General features: G+C 34.2%; 1 protein-coding gene across 1 annotated transcript; it reads right to left on the bottom strand.

Moving 5' to 3' along the window:
• Positions 1-1,259: 1,259 nt before the first annotated feature.
• Positions 1,260-11,887, bottom strand: nde1 (nudE neurodevelopment protein 1). Its single transcript, XM_056453896.1, has 9 exons — positions 11,684-11,887; positions 8,892-8,996; positions 8,296-8,449; positions 4,108-4,256; positions 3,886-4,022; positions 3,584-3,787; positions 2,188-2,273; positions 1,944-2,089; positions 1,260-1,842 (listed from the first exon to the last, which is right to left on the bottom strand). Exons 2-9 carry the CDS (start codon positions 8,975-8,977, stop codon positions 1,794-1,796), a joined length of 1,011 nt encoding a protein of 336 aa, XP_056309871.1. The 5' UTR covers positions 8,978-8,996; positions 11,684-11,887; the 3' UTR covers positions 1,260-1,793.
• Positions 11,888-13,878: the final 1,991 nt, after the last annotated feature.

Raw genomic sequence — 13,878 nt, 5'->3', positions numbered from 1 at the left:
AGTACATAGTTGATTGAAAATTGTGAAACTTACCCATAAATTATGTTTTTAATAAGTTTTTTTTTTCTTTCCTCAAGTCTCAATTTTTTCCTCTGTAAAGTGTATGACACTTTTTTACCTACAATGAATTTTCTGCTTCTACACTGCTAGTTGTGCCTTGGTGATACAGAATTAAATCCGCAAAGGAAAAAAAAAAAGAGAACAATTTCCAAAAAGAGTCAAATCATTTAATCCTGTCAAGTAGACATTTATTTTGTAGGTTATGGAATAACCAACAATAAAATGGTTTTACATACAGGATAAACTAAGCATTGCCTTTGCTAAGGAATGCGTGGACATTGCAGATGTTTAGGTTCATTAATAGCAAAGAAAATCCATGCTGACATTTACATAACTGGCAATTGTGCATGCCTTGTGCATATAGAATTTGGACTGTAATTACATCTTTAGTGAGGTTATTGCTGAGATGGCCCTGAGATGGTGCAATCAAGTGTGCTAAATCTTCCCATCAACTATTATTCTCTAGTTCTATCATTTTCACTAGTACCTCTAAAAAACTGGATAATATAATGCATCAATTCTTCCATAAATTCCTATTTTTAACATAAAAATATCTGTAACCTTCACTGAAGTATTCATATTGCTTGTTACTGGACTAAATCTTCAAATCAAGAATGAGAGAAAATGTAAGAAACTAAGCGAGACAGCTCCACTCAGAAATCCAATTTCTCTTCATCCTGGAAATCCCTGAAATATCAGAGAATTAATACATTGGGAAGAATAGCGAGAAAAGCTGCAGCTCCCTTCGGGCTAGTAAGTTCCCCAATACCCAAGTTAACTTTGAGGCAAAGCTTATAATGGCCACAAAATTAAGGCACATTAAATTCACGTTCAGTGCATGATATGACATCAACCACTCCCCAGTATTGTAGAGATCTACAAATTCTTTGAATTCAAAGATGGCACTGACAATTCAAAAGAGGAGTTAATTAGTTATTACTAGAAATAAAAATAAAAAAAGACCCCAGACTGGGGGTTTTCCTCATGCATAAACATTTTGGCTACTGCTGGTCACTTTCGTCAACCCCTATGAGCCAACAACATGAACAGCAGCTTCAGCTCATAACATCTCACCAACTTCCTTGTAACAATTTCTAACTCTGAATGCTAAAGACTTGACATTCTGTTAGTAACAAACTCGTATTTCATCAAAATGCTAGTGTCTAAAAAAATAAAATCAGCTATTTTTATATTTAAAAAAAAAAAGAGCCTGCTGTCAACATTGCTCCAGTCCTGTGTCCAACAGTATGCATGTACAGTAGACGATTCACTGGACATCGATCAGTAGTTTAGTGCCAGGTATACTGGGGTTGCAGAGGCAAATCTATGGACTCACTTTCAGTCACCTGCAACAATCTCCCAATTTATGGTTCTAAAAAAGAGCTAATTAAGATTACAGTGCAGATAACGCATTTCAAAATGGCTATAAAACGGCAGAACCTAAAAACAAAAATAAAAAACGAACAAAAACAAACAAAGAGTTAGTACATCTGCAAAAAGTAATAGTTTAAGTCCACAGGCCAGAGACAGCACGTCAACAGTTAATATAGGCACACCAGGAGGATTGATATTGTATGAGTGTAAAAGCAGACCCTTCTCAGATAGTGGAAGACTTGGGTCATAACACTTGCTTCAGTTTCTGAAAATAAAGCATTGTTTAAAATAAATGAATTAGGAATACTGGTTTTCCTGATGATGTGGGAATGCTTGTGCGTTTCTAGAAGATGCGCTGTTCACAGCATTATCTTGGATCCTGTTCCAAAGTCCAATCGTTTCACCATACTGCAAAGGAGATACAAAGTGTGAAATGACTTATACAAACAAGCCAGATCTGTAATTTTGGGCAATAATAGAGATGTGTTGGAATTAACGTCAAGACTAACCCCTTATCATACAAGCCATTTGTGTTGGATGGGTTTTCTGGTGTTTCCCGTGCAATGCTTGGTGAACTCTGGCCTATCACTGCTCGGTTTGATGTTTTCTCAGGGATGTGTAGCTCTCTGCAGGACGCCAGCTTTGACTCAAGATTCTGAGACAAACAAAGTGACATTAAATATAAATAATTTAAAAACAACAGACCCCCTCAACTGAAAGATTTGCTGACAGAATATGTACAGGGAGACTTACCCCCACTTTTCTTAACAACTCTCCAACTATATTGAGGGCAGATATTCGTGCAGATGTAGTTAGAGGAGTTCCAGTCAGACCTTCAACTAGACATGAAAGAAAAGAAAGCAGAAATCAGAGTTTTTTTTTTACTTTAAGTTGTTTGAAATGTAAGGCTGGAAAATGAGTGTAAGCTACTTTCCTTTCCTTAGCTGCTTCATTCCTTCCTTCACATTTGTTACTTCACCCTCACTTTCCTTTACTTATTTTAAAAAAATGGTTATGTGATCGTGCACAATGCAATGTTCATCTTGAATGCAAGTGATTTGGTCTCATTCAGCTACAATAACTTTAAGAGTACTTTACTGGAAGCAAAATGTTCTTGTTGTTTTAAGCTTGGCTGCCTATGCCATGGAAAGACAAACACTTTTGAAATCAGTGCTACCTCACTATAATAACTAAAAAAAAAGGCTGTCAGTAGATGTTGCTATTGAAAGCTATTTCTATTAGATAAGCTTAACCAGACTCAAATACTGCTTTGTTGAATTATCTTTTATTCATACTAGTATTCACTTACAAAACACAACTGTATTGTTCCTGGGTGCAACTGTTCAAAGAGTAATGGTGTAGTTGCACTAAAACTTTCATTCCTTCAACGCCTATTTACACACAAGCAATTGTGGGAGACCAGAAACACAAGCCTGTACGAAGCCATTTCACTGCATTGCAAAGTTCAATTGTGGTAAACTTGGACTAGTGATGATCAGAAGAGAAGACCGATACATCCCAGCGTGACCTCTTTGATGACTGTTTAATGAACCTAGTAGTTTAGGTAACTGCACTACGTCGATGGCAAGTGGTCAACCCCCTAAAGCAACACGTAGCATCTTGTAAAATAATGAAAGCAATGAATGCGTGGCGGAGTTTGACGACGCAAGATGCGGAGCACAGACGCTCTTGATTTTGGAGGTAATTAATAATATAATAACACTAATACTGAAACGGTTGAGGCATTTTAGAATGACCAAAACAACATTTCAGATGTTTTACAGTGTGCTCAGCCTGCTGGTTTGTCCATTCACACACATTTTTAACATCGCAAGATCTCTTATACCCAAATCACATGACTTTATTTAATAAGCATAGTAGAATGTGTTTGGTAAAGTGTTTCCATCATAGTTTATGCAAATCTTTTCTTATCGAATAAAAAGTTTATCCTACACAGTTATGCACGTTTTATGCGCATTTTCAAAACATATGCACATCTTGGCGTTTCCATCGACCATTTTTTATGCGTATATCCAAAACACTCACAAAAATAGTGGGATAGAACATAGCTACTAAAAGACATCTTGTCTCCAATATGTTGCACCATAGAAATGATTAATTTTGCCACCCCTTCTGTGTTTGTGCTTACTTCTGCTGTAGGAGGCTGCCGGGGTGTTGAATGCACTCCCTGAGCCTGGAGGTCTGGACGGCGTGGCTAGGAGTGATGGGAGGGCGGAGTTAACAACAGAGGATGGTCTTGCGGGTGTGGCTTCTGGCTTCTCCACATCTTTAGCCAAGCTGATTGATGGCTTGCGCTCCTGTTTCTGCTGAACAGCCAGCTCCTGTCTCAAATCTGCCCCGAGGAGAGAAATGGCAAACAATCAGCAATCATCAAAGAAAATTAGATGAAAGTGAACGCAGTATATAAAGACATGTTTTTATTGAGTTTACCTCTGGCTTCATCTTTTAACCTCTGCACTGATTCTAGAAGATTCTCTTTCTCATCAAGCTCGCTCTCAAGGAAGGCATTTCTCTCTATAACGTGATTCATTCTCTGCTCAAAGTCTTCAAGTGACATTATAGTTGCCCTGTAAGAGAAGGATAGATAAGGTTTAGAAATACATTGGTGAATGTATAAAGTCTTCTTTTTCCTAGTAAAAGCACTGAGCCCACCTCTTAGCTCTTTCCAGATCATCATTGGACTGCTCCAACTCTCGGATATACTTGTGCAGTTGATCCTTGATGGCTGTGGTCTCTGCTAGGTCTCCTTCTAGCGTCGAGATCTGCCTGACTGCCTCTGAGTGCTGCGTTTCATACTTCTCCTGTTAGACCACACAGAGGAAGTGTGAAAAAAAAAAGTTGAGTTGAAAGCTAAATGTACAGGAAACTAGACTTACAAAGTCTGTAGGAGAGTGGTAGTCTCTAGAATAATGATAGTCTAGAATAATGAGGGAAGTATGGAATATGTCAAATCTGTCTTTTAAATTAGTTCAGCAAGGTTGCATTTATTTGGTAAAAACACAGAAAACAATTAACATTGAACAATATATCTACTTTTTTTTTTCTATTGTAACACATTTTAAAATGGTATTTATGTCCATAAAGCTGAATTTTCATCATCAGTCACTTGATCCTTAAAAAATAACTTTAATAAAGCAGATAAAAAATGCATAGTTCAGCCAAAAAGGAAAATTCTGTCATTATTTACTCATCCCCTACTTGCTCCAAACCAGTTTGAGTTTTATTCGTCTGTTGAAATAAAAAAATATATACTGAAAATGCTGGAAAAACAGCATTTATTGACTTCCATTGTATTTTTTGTTCCAGGTGTAGATGTCAATGGCTACTGGTTTCCAACATTTTCAATTCATCTTCCTTTGTGTCCAACAGAAGAAAAAAATGTTTGGAACTACTTGTAAATGGTTAAAAAATATCTATATATTTATATAATATAATATAATATATATCTCTTTAATGCTCAAAACCATGTTTTTTATATTACAAATGCTAAAAATAGTTGTGGTACTTCATATTTTTGTGGGAACGGTCATACTTTTTACAGTGAATAAAAAGTTCACGCAAACAGCACTTATTTGATGTACAAATCTCAACAACATCAACGCCTTTACTACCCTTGTTAAATAAACAATGATTTAAATGCATTTAAAAATATATATAAAATCTTAAAAACAAATAGAGAAAATAAAAATAAAAGTTCCTCGTGCACTGGGATAATTATCACTTGTGATTATCATCAGCATTTTACATTTACTTTTTCATTGCCAATGTACAAAATCACTCTCTAACATTAGATGCCTCTTAATTAAAACAGAATTACCCCACTTTACGCTTCTGTCACTTGGCTGTTAGTAGTTCCTTGTGTACACTACCTGACAAAAGTCTTGTCGCCTATCCAAGTTTTAGGAAAAACAAATAATATCTCCATTGATCATTTGGTATCAGAAGTGGCTTATGAAAGGCAAAGGCCTCTAGATTAGGCTTATTTTACCAAAATAAAATATGATCATGCCTTGATTTTTAATTAATTAAATAGGACAGTAAGGTCTGACTTTGCTTGGACTAAAGTCGTGTCACTAAACAGAAATAACGTACAGTATAGAATATAAAGTCATGGTGCAGTGGAAAAAGAATTAATATTGTGTTTGACTCCCATGAGCTTGGAGGAGTGCATCTATACATCTCTGTAATGACTCAAATAACTTATTAATAAAGTCATCTGGTAAAGAAAGCATTCTTACAGGACATATAGTTCATCAAGATTCTTTGGATTCATCTTCAATGCCTCCATCAAACCCCAGATATACTCAATAATGTTCATTTCTGGTGACTGGGCTGGCCAATGCTAGAGCACCTTGACCTTCTTTGCTTTTGATTTGCCATCCACTCTACAGATCTCTCACACGCCCCCATACTTTATTGCATAAGCTTTTTCTTCCTACCACTACAGCAGTCACAAACACCTGCTCAAAAGCTTGTGAGAAAAAAGTTACAAGCCATGACAAAAAACAAACAGAAATAAAACTCACAATTAAATCCTATTTGATCAGCAATTCTTGTGTGCATCTTGACTATTCATTGTCATCAGGTGGCAAAATAATGTAATTTATTTAATTTATCATTATTTGGCGGGTTAACTCAGCAAATATAAATACTGTATAAGCAATGGTAATTAACTGTGATTAATCAGCTGTCATATATGACCATTTGATTTAGATTTATAGTACATTGAAGCCCCAATTCTTTGAAATAAAGAATTTAAAACGTTTATTTCCAAATCAACACTGTTTTACAACCACGTTCCAGAAATAACTAAAACATGAGAGATCCTCCATGCCCTCTAGAAACTGATGCAGAAATAAGCATCAGCTGATTTCCACATCCTGAATCAGATCTCTGTTGCTTGTCTATGAATGTGTGACTGTGTTCTCACTAAGTACTGAAGAAAACAGCTACATACATTCTGGATGTCCACAAGGAGTCAAAGAACATTCAAATTAATGGCTTTTATCTGTGGGTATATGCTTACAAATGAATGTCAGTTGGCGATAATAAAATTTATATTCAAATAGTACAGATAAAAATGTGCTTTGGGAGACATCGCCGACACAGCAGTGGCTTCCAATTATCACTCAGTTTACAGTGTGTTATTAATATTACTTCACGTAGGGTTTGAAGCTGTATATAAGCTGTATTCTGTGAGCACAGCATACTAAAATTTCCACATAATAATAATAATAATAATAATAAGCAACAGTTTGCATAAATGACAGATATGCCATGTAAAGTGTTCAGTTGTGAATTGGACATTCTCTAAATTTAAATGTGCTAATAAATTACTCCATATGAAGCTTTAATATTGACAGTATCAACTATTAGTGGATAAAAGTTCACAACATTTACAGTTCAAATCACATTTTAATTTTTGAGTCCACGAATAATCATTTTTGGAAGCTTAAGAATAATTAAACTAAATATTCCAGCAGATGGCTAGTTTTTAACCGTACACTTATATGCTCATGAGGGAAAAAACTTGAATTTGGCTGAGACTGGCTGCATTCAAGTACAATTTCTACGCCCTTCACTTGCTAACGTCCCATCTTATTTCCTCAGATGCATGTCATTAATTACATTACACAAGTCTCCACTACTGGTGGAACAACCAAATGGGTTTGGGTTTAAATGGAATATCCTAAACCCTTGAGCACTACACTGTTGTACATCACAACTGTGTTACATCGTGAACATATGAAGCCGACTTACTCCCTCGGTCAAAATCGAGGGATCATGGGTATGTCCATGTAAGCTTCTCTCGTTCACTAAACGAAGTGGAACGCACTTCAAAATGGGGTTGGGGATTCTCCCGAGGGAACAAGGGAGGAGAAGTTTGTGAGTGCATGTCTAAAAGTGGACTGGAGCATAGCCACTGTATTCCATTTAGAAGGGCTCATCCCTATGCCCTAATCCTTTCAAAGGGTTTACCTTCCAGAGTGACAGCTATGAAGGAATGAAGGGTGTAGGGGGCAAGAAAAGGTTCTTTTGGAATGCACTTCTGAGTCATCTTAACAAGACGATCCAAAAAGTGGGCCTTCGTCACACTTTTTGCCTGCAGGTTGATGCCCACAAATCACACTCAGAATGATTAGTACATTGTGATGAATGGATGGATGGATAAATGAATGGATGCATTTATTTATTTATGCATGTTTGTATGCATTTCTAATTAGTTTTTATTTATTTACTTTATTAATAACTGTTACAGTAGTAGCCAATAGAAAAACGCTATACACATATTTATAGGTAAATCAAAGTAGAGCCTTTAGTTTTCTTCCCTGTGCAAAGAATTATAGATGCTTGAAGTGTCAATCAGTTGTACCATTTGAAATTCTTCCTTCTGAAGGGCCCTTCGATGTGGAAAGTTTTGAGTACTTCAGATTAGAACAACTTCAATATGGTGGTCATGTTTTTTACTTTGAAATGGCCTTCTGAAGGTGTTATGTCCCATTTGGAACACACCAACAGTCATGAAAGTTGACTTATGTCATTAGAGTAATAGGATGCTAAGAGTACAGCTGTTTGTGAAAAATGAAGCTAGATGATGCTATCTGCTCTTCAAAACTAAGCTTTGCAATCAATGCAAGTGAGAAAAGCAAAGTATTTTGACAATCTCACAATCGATGCAGAATCGATTCCTCAAACGATTTTTTGCCAGCCACTGCATCTTTTATTTTGTTGTATTAATTTTTTATATAATAATACACATCTGTGTTTTTCCCTCAACTGTTCAATCATATATTACTATCATAAACCTTCTGCTAGAGCAGTTGATTAACCAGGCTTTACCTTGTAGTTTTCTAGCTCCATGCGGAGTCTGTTGTTGGCTGTAAGGAGTTCCCGGTTGCGAGCGTCACACTGCTTCAGCTCGGTCTCCAGCTCCACCTCATAGTCTCGACTCATCTGCTGAAACTCCTGCAGCTCCTCCTGTGCCTCCTCAGCCCTGAAAATGCAGAGATCCCATACAAATCATCCAATGTTGTTTGTACAGCCAGATCTTGTACTGGACTGATGCGTCTGCCTTACTACTGTTTCATCAAGTCAAATTTAAGACCTTTAATAGAATTATAAATGAAAATTCAGAGTTACACAAGGCCTAATGCTAAAGATTTTTTCAAATAGCCTAGTTAAAACATAAAAAAAAACATTAAAAACAAAGGTTATGGTAAGGAAGATAATTAAAGCATATCGGTAAATCGAGTTAATAAATAAACTTTTGTTAAAACTTTTCTTGCGATGAAAAGTTTTAGCATGTTGTGATTGGATGTGTGTTAGCCCGATTGGGTAGCTTTATATACAGTGAATTTAAGACTTTTTAAAGCCCTACAATTTTTTTTATTTAAAACATTTTAAGACATTTTAATAGAAAAACAAGATGAAAGTACCTCTGTTTGCATTTGTCAGCCTGTTCCTTCCAGTAGTCTCTCTCTTGTTCAACAGAATCAAACGATGCAGGTTCTGGGTCACTCATTGCTGTTCAGTCAAGCTTACTGGGAAAATTACAAACATTAAGACCTTAAAAACAATTAATATTTTTAGTACAGTTGAAACCGTCTGCTTTCTACAGGATTTCTGCAAGTTTTATTTTGAAGGTAAATGTAAGGCTTGAAATTGAACTACTTTTTTGGGAGAAGAACACATGTATAACAAATCAAGCAAGTTCATAATTAAACTAAAAACAAATATATGAGCAATTCCAGCGTTATGGATGTGACATGATGTGAGAGAGAAATATATGTTAACATTATATTGAAACATCTGTTTATATTTTCCAAAACAACTAACTACAGAGTTATGGGTAGGGTTGCACGGTTTACTGGTACTATGTTAGTATTGCAATACTATGGCTCCAAAATACTGGCGGTGCCACTGTAATTTGTAAACAGTAGTATCGTCATTAATGGTTTATCTACAATAGATAATGTTGCATGTGTAAAAGTCACCAAAATGCTCACATGTTTGTGCAACATTAGACCATTTTATTTTAATAGTCTGTGGAGCCCTTTAAGGTTGCAAAAATGTGTAGAATTTGCGCCTTTTATGGTAGCTTATTGGACGTTTTCTAATGCTTCAGTTTTAACGCACATCTGAATTAGTTCATTTCTGTTCCTGTTAATATTTAGTAGCTACAACAACCGGGACACTCTCTTAAAAAGAACGACTCACAAAGTGAAATTTTGAATTACTTTGGATTGTTACCTGAAAACAAAAATAGATGAAAAACCCAAAATAGCAACAGGAAACATTAAAACAATTTGTGTCCACTTCATATAGCCTAATTTTGTTGGGGAAAATGCTCTTTTGTAACAAATTTCATTCTGTATAATTTGTATCTTTATTTTAATGTATTTTTTTGTTGGTCAGTTGTCTACAAATAAACAAAAAAGAATAAATACATTTAGGTGAAGTGAGGTGCAAATAATACTTTTTGGCCTTAAGGGAATTATGAATTAAATGCAAGTAAACCTATTATAACATAAAATATAGTATTTCTGACAATTTTCTTTAATTACAATATTGTACAATGCTGACAAACTAAACAATACTGTAATTCAGAATTCGAGTGATGAATTACAGTATTGCAATACTACTTGGTATCGTGATACTTCAGCTGGTAGAATTTCGCAACATTAATTAATGGTATTACGGCAACCCTAGTTATGGGAGCAGAAATATATCAATCTGTAAACATGTTTTGTATTTTAAATGAGGAAAATAAACTTGCGTTATGGACGTGACCAAAAAGTTAGAATTTACAGTATACAAAATACTTTGTGGAAATTCTGTGAATTAAACTACACAACCCAAAAGAAATAATGCTAATAAAAAGGATAAGAGTTCTCTCTCTACAGAACAAAAATTATTGATTTTATTTTACATTTATGCATTTTGGAGAGGAAAAGCTTGGTTATGGATGTGACATCTCTCCGTTATGGACTAGTGTAACTTTGGTAAATCAAATATAATAGTTATATAAATATAATAGAGACATTTCCGAGTATTTTTTAAGTACTGTAAAATACAAGTCTACACTTAAAACGTAGAAAGGGTTTTGCGATTTTTTTCTCTCGCTATTTTTCATGGCAGGGTTGACATTTGCATGGAATTGCTCACATTCCAACAGGCTCAGCAAAATTATGGTAATTCCCCACGAAAAGTAATTTCTATACCCCTTTTATAGATAGATGTCCATGTATATTATATTAAATTATAATACATTATAATCTATACATACATTTCTCAGAAAACAAATGTAGTCTATCTAGAATGTCTTCATTTTGCATTTGCAGAATGTTGCAGGTACCAAAACTAGTTTGGAAGATATTATTTCTAACAAATTGCTCACTAGCATTAAACATTTAATGCCATGACTTGGTAAATTTAAGACTGCTCTGGTGAAATAACTTTTATGACGTTGAATTGTGTAAAGGCAAATCAATACTTATAAAAACTATCCTGAAACCCTCAGAAACACTAAAAGCTATATCAAAAACACTGAAGTCTACAATAATAAAAACCTGTTTACACAAACTATGCACACAAAAAGGACTAGCTAGTTTGCCATTGAAACACTGTCTTGAATGGCTGCAGTTTATTGTAACATGGACAAAAAGAAGAGGAAGGGTGTGTCTTGCGATGATTTTGACCAACTAAAAAATATTTCCCCTCAGGCGTACAACTCAACATTTCACTGTTTTTTTTAAACACAGACAAGGTTTAAGAACAGTGTAAAGGACAGTTGTAAAGCATTTACAACTTAAGCTAAGCTAACGACAAAAAACTCTTAAAAATGTGAAATGAAGTATGCAGTTCTGCTTCCTTTCGAATTATAAATTAGCCAAAGCAAAGCAAAACAATAATTATATAAATAAACATAAAGGTATCATCGTCATGTCATAAAAACACTTCTGTGCTGAATCTGCTAACTGGCTAACAGCAAACCGCACAGAGAAAGTTTTATCTACAGTCGGCGGATTGAAGAATTGTAACGAAGTCACTTTAACACGGGATGCAGTAAGTGTTTGACGTGCGATTTGAAATGAATGACTATATATTACTGTAAGTATATGATTAAAAGCGTGTTGATGACAGTTTCAGAGGACTAACACGTCTCATAACTCAACAAGACTGATGAAACTGCCATTATTAAAAGCCTTCGCGCTAGCTAGCGACTTACCTCCGGGTAGTGCTCAAGGTTGCTTTCTTCCGAATATCTTTCTATTTCCTGTGAGAGATACTTTTTGGCTAAATGATTTGGGTATGCTTCTTGGGGATAAAATAAAAACAATACAATAAATAATTTTGTGGCACGTCACTCTCCTGACAATAGAATTCTTGCTTCTGTTGTGTAAAAACTCTCAGCTCGTGGTTTGATTCATGCCTGCTTTCGATTGGCTGATTTGTAATGATGCCATCATTTTACTGGCCTTCGGTTGGTTGTTCCGTTACGTTTGTTTTAAAGCGATCAGCCTTACATTCATCGAGCACTAGAAGGCGCTGAACATCTGCTCGACGTCTGTAAAATATTTATATTATTTGTTTAGTGTAGCTTTGTAAAGTTACGGTGTTTATTATATCTATTTTGGATGGATTGATTTTTAATGGATTACTATTTTTTTAGTAAGTATTTTTAAATTATTTTTTAAATACATTTTATTCTTTTAAAACTATTTCGTTATTTTTTTACTTATTTTAGATTATCCTAATAAATTGGTTTAAAAATTATTTAAAAGTCAATTATTTATTAAATTGTTATGCTTTTTCTCAGAGTTTCCAATGATCTATAGAAGACGGAACCTGCAAAAACAATAAATAATCAAATACGCAAATTTATAAATAAATGAATAAATAAATAAAACAATAAATAAGTAAATATGCAAAATGAGTAAATAAATCCATGAATTCCTGCATAAATAAAACAATAAATAAGTAAATATGCAAATTAATAAATAAATGAGTAAATAAACCATAAATTCCTGCATAAATAAAACAATAAATAAGTAAATAGGCAAATTAATAAATAAATGAGTAAATAAACCATAAATTCCTGCATAAGCAAAACAATAAATAAGCAAATAGGCAAATTAATAAATAAATGAGTAAATAAACCATAAATTCCTGCATAAATAAAACAATAAATAAGTAAATAGGCAAATTAATAAATAAATGAGTAAATAAACCATAAATTCCTGCATAAATAAAACAATAAGTATGCAAATTGACTCATTTACATATTTTCATATTTATTTATTTACAGTTTTTGCAGGTTTTGTCCATACAGAACCCCTGCCTGCCCAAAATACATTCCAAATAGGCACATGGTAAAACATATTTTAGGTCCTAAATATTTGCATAAGATCAAACTAAATTCATTAGCTGGAAATATGTGTGTCTCTCAGTAGTTATTTAACAACCCTGTGCCTCGTCAGTGTAAATTAATATTAGTTGCTTCAGTCTGAACACCTGTATTACGAGAATGATGAAGATGAAACCAAAGTGGACATTTCAGCAAGACAATGATTTCAAACACAGCCAAGGAAACTCTCATATACTTTCAGAAAAGAAAATACAGCCGTTGGAATGGCCCAGCCAATAACCTGACCTGAACCCAATAAAAAAATAAGAACTGAGCATGCGACTCCATTCTCCGAACAAGAGGTGATTTGAAGCTGTCATTTCCAAAAACAAAAGCCTTTTATACAAAATATTAAATACATTTCAGTAGTTTAGTATTTTCTTCTTGTGTCATTCCATTGTTATTACATATACCTAATTGTTATGAATTTTCCACCAAAAGCTGGGTCAATTCACATCAACAGCTCCTTAGAAATATATTTTCCCAGAAAACTCTAAAATATAGTCAACTTCTGAGCTGCTCAGTGAGTCTGTGAATCATTAACCGCTCAGGCCAGCTCAAACCAAATATTTGTGGAAACAGTTATTTAGAAGATTTACTGAGAAACACACAAACCAATATTTGTAATTAATCAGACACTATAGAACTACTCCCTAAATTTACATCAGAAAATAAACATTATTCTTTATGAGAAAAATGTAATATAGGGGAGATAGGCTTGCATGTAAGAGTGCAAAACCACATGGCAATAATCACTGGATGTATTTTTACAAGAATTATGTTCAAAATACATTTAATCATATGAAATAAATATACAGGTCCAAGACAGACATTTAAATTTGAAAATGGTTAATGTTGTTTTACTTTTGTACAGATAAAATGTCAAATTACAGCAGTCAACATTTGTGGTTCAAAACCTTCCATCAATGTACTCCTAAAACTATTTTAACACTCATTCTTGTCTTAGAACTATTTTGAATAACATTTTTTGATCCGCTTCAAATGTTGACTACTTT

Source organism: Danio aesculapii, chromosome 3, assembly GCF_903798145.1.
Source record: "Danio aesculapii chromosome 3, fDanAes4.1, whole genome shotgun sequence".
NCBI lineage: Eukaryota > Metazoa > Chordata > Actinopteri > Cypriniformes > Danionidae > Danio > Danio aesculapii.
This window is presented reverse-complemented; position numbering and strand designations above follow the sequence as displayed.

Bases quoted from the DNA above. Each gene is read 5' to 3' on its own strand.
- nde1 (XM_056453896.1), bottom strand. From the start codon at position 8,977: ATGAGTGACCCAGAACCTGCATCGTTTGATTCTGTTGAACAAGAGAGA. The intron at 2,090-2,187 runs GTAAGTCTCCCT...TGTTTGTCTCAG, and splicing joins AGTTGTTAAGAAAAGTGGGG to AATCTTGAGTCAAAGCTGGC. The intron at 1,843-1,943 runs GTTAGTCTTGAC...TCTCCTTTGCAG, and splicing joins AATGGCTTGTATGATAAGGG to TATGGTGAAACGATTGGACT.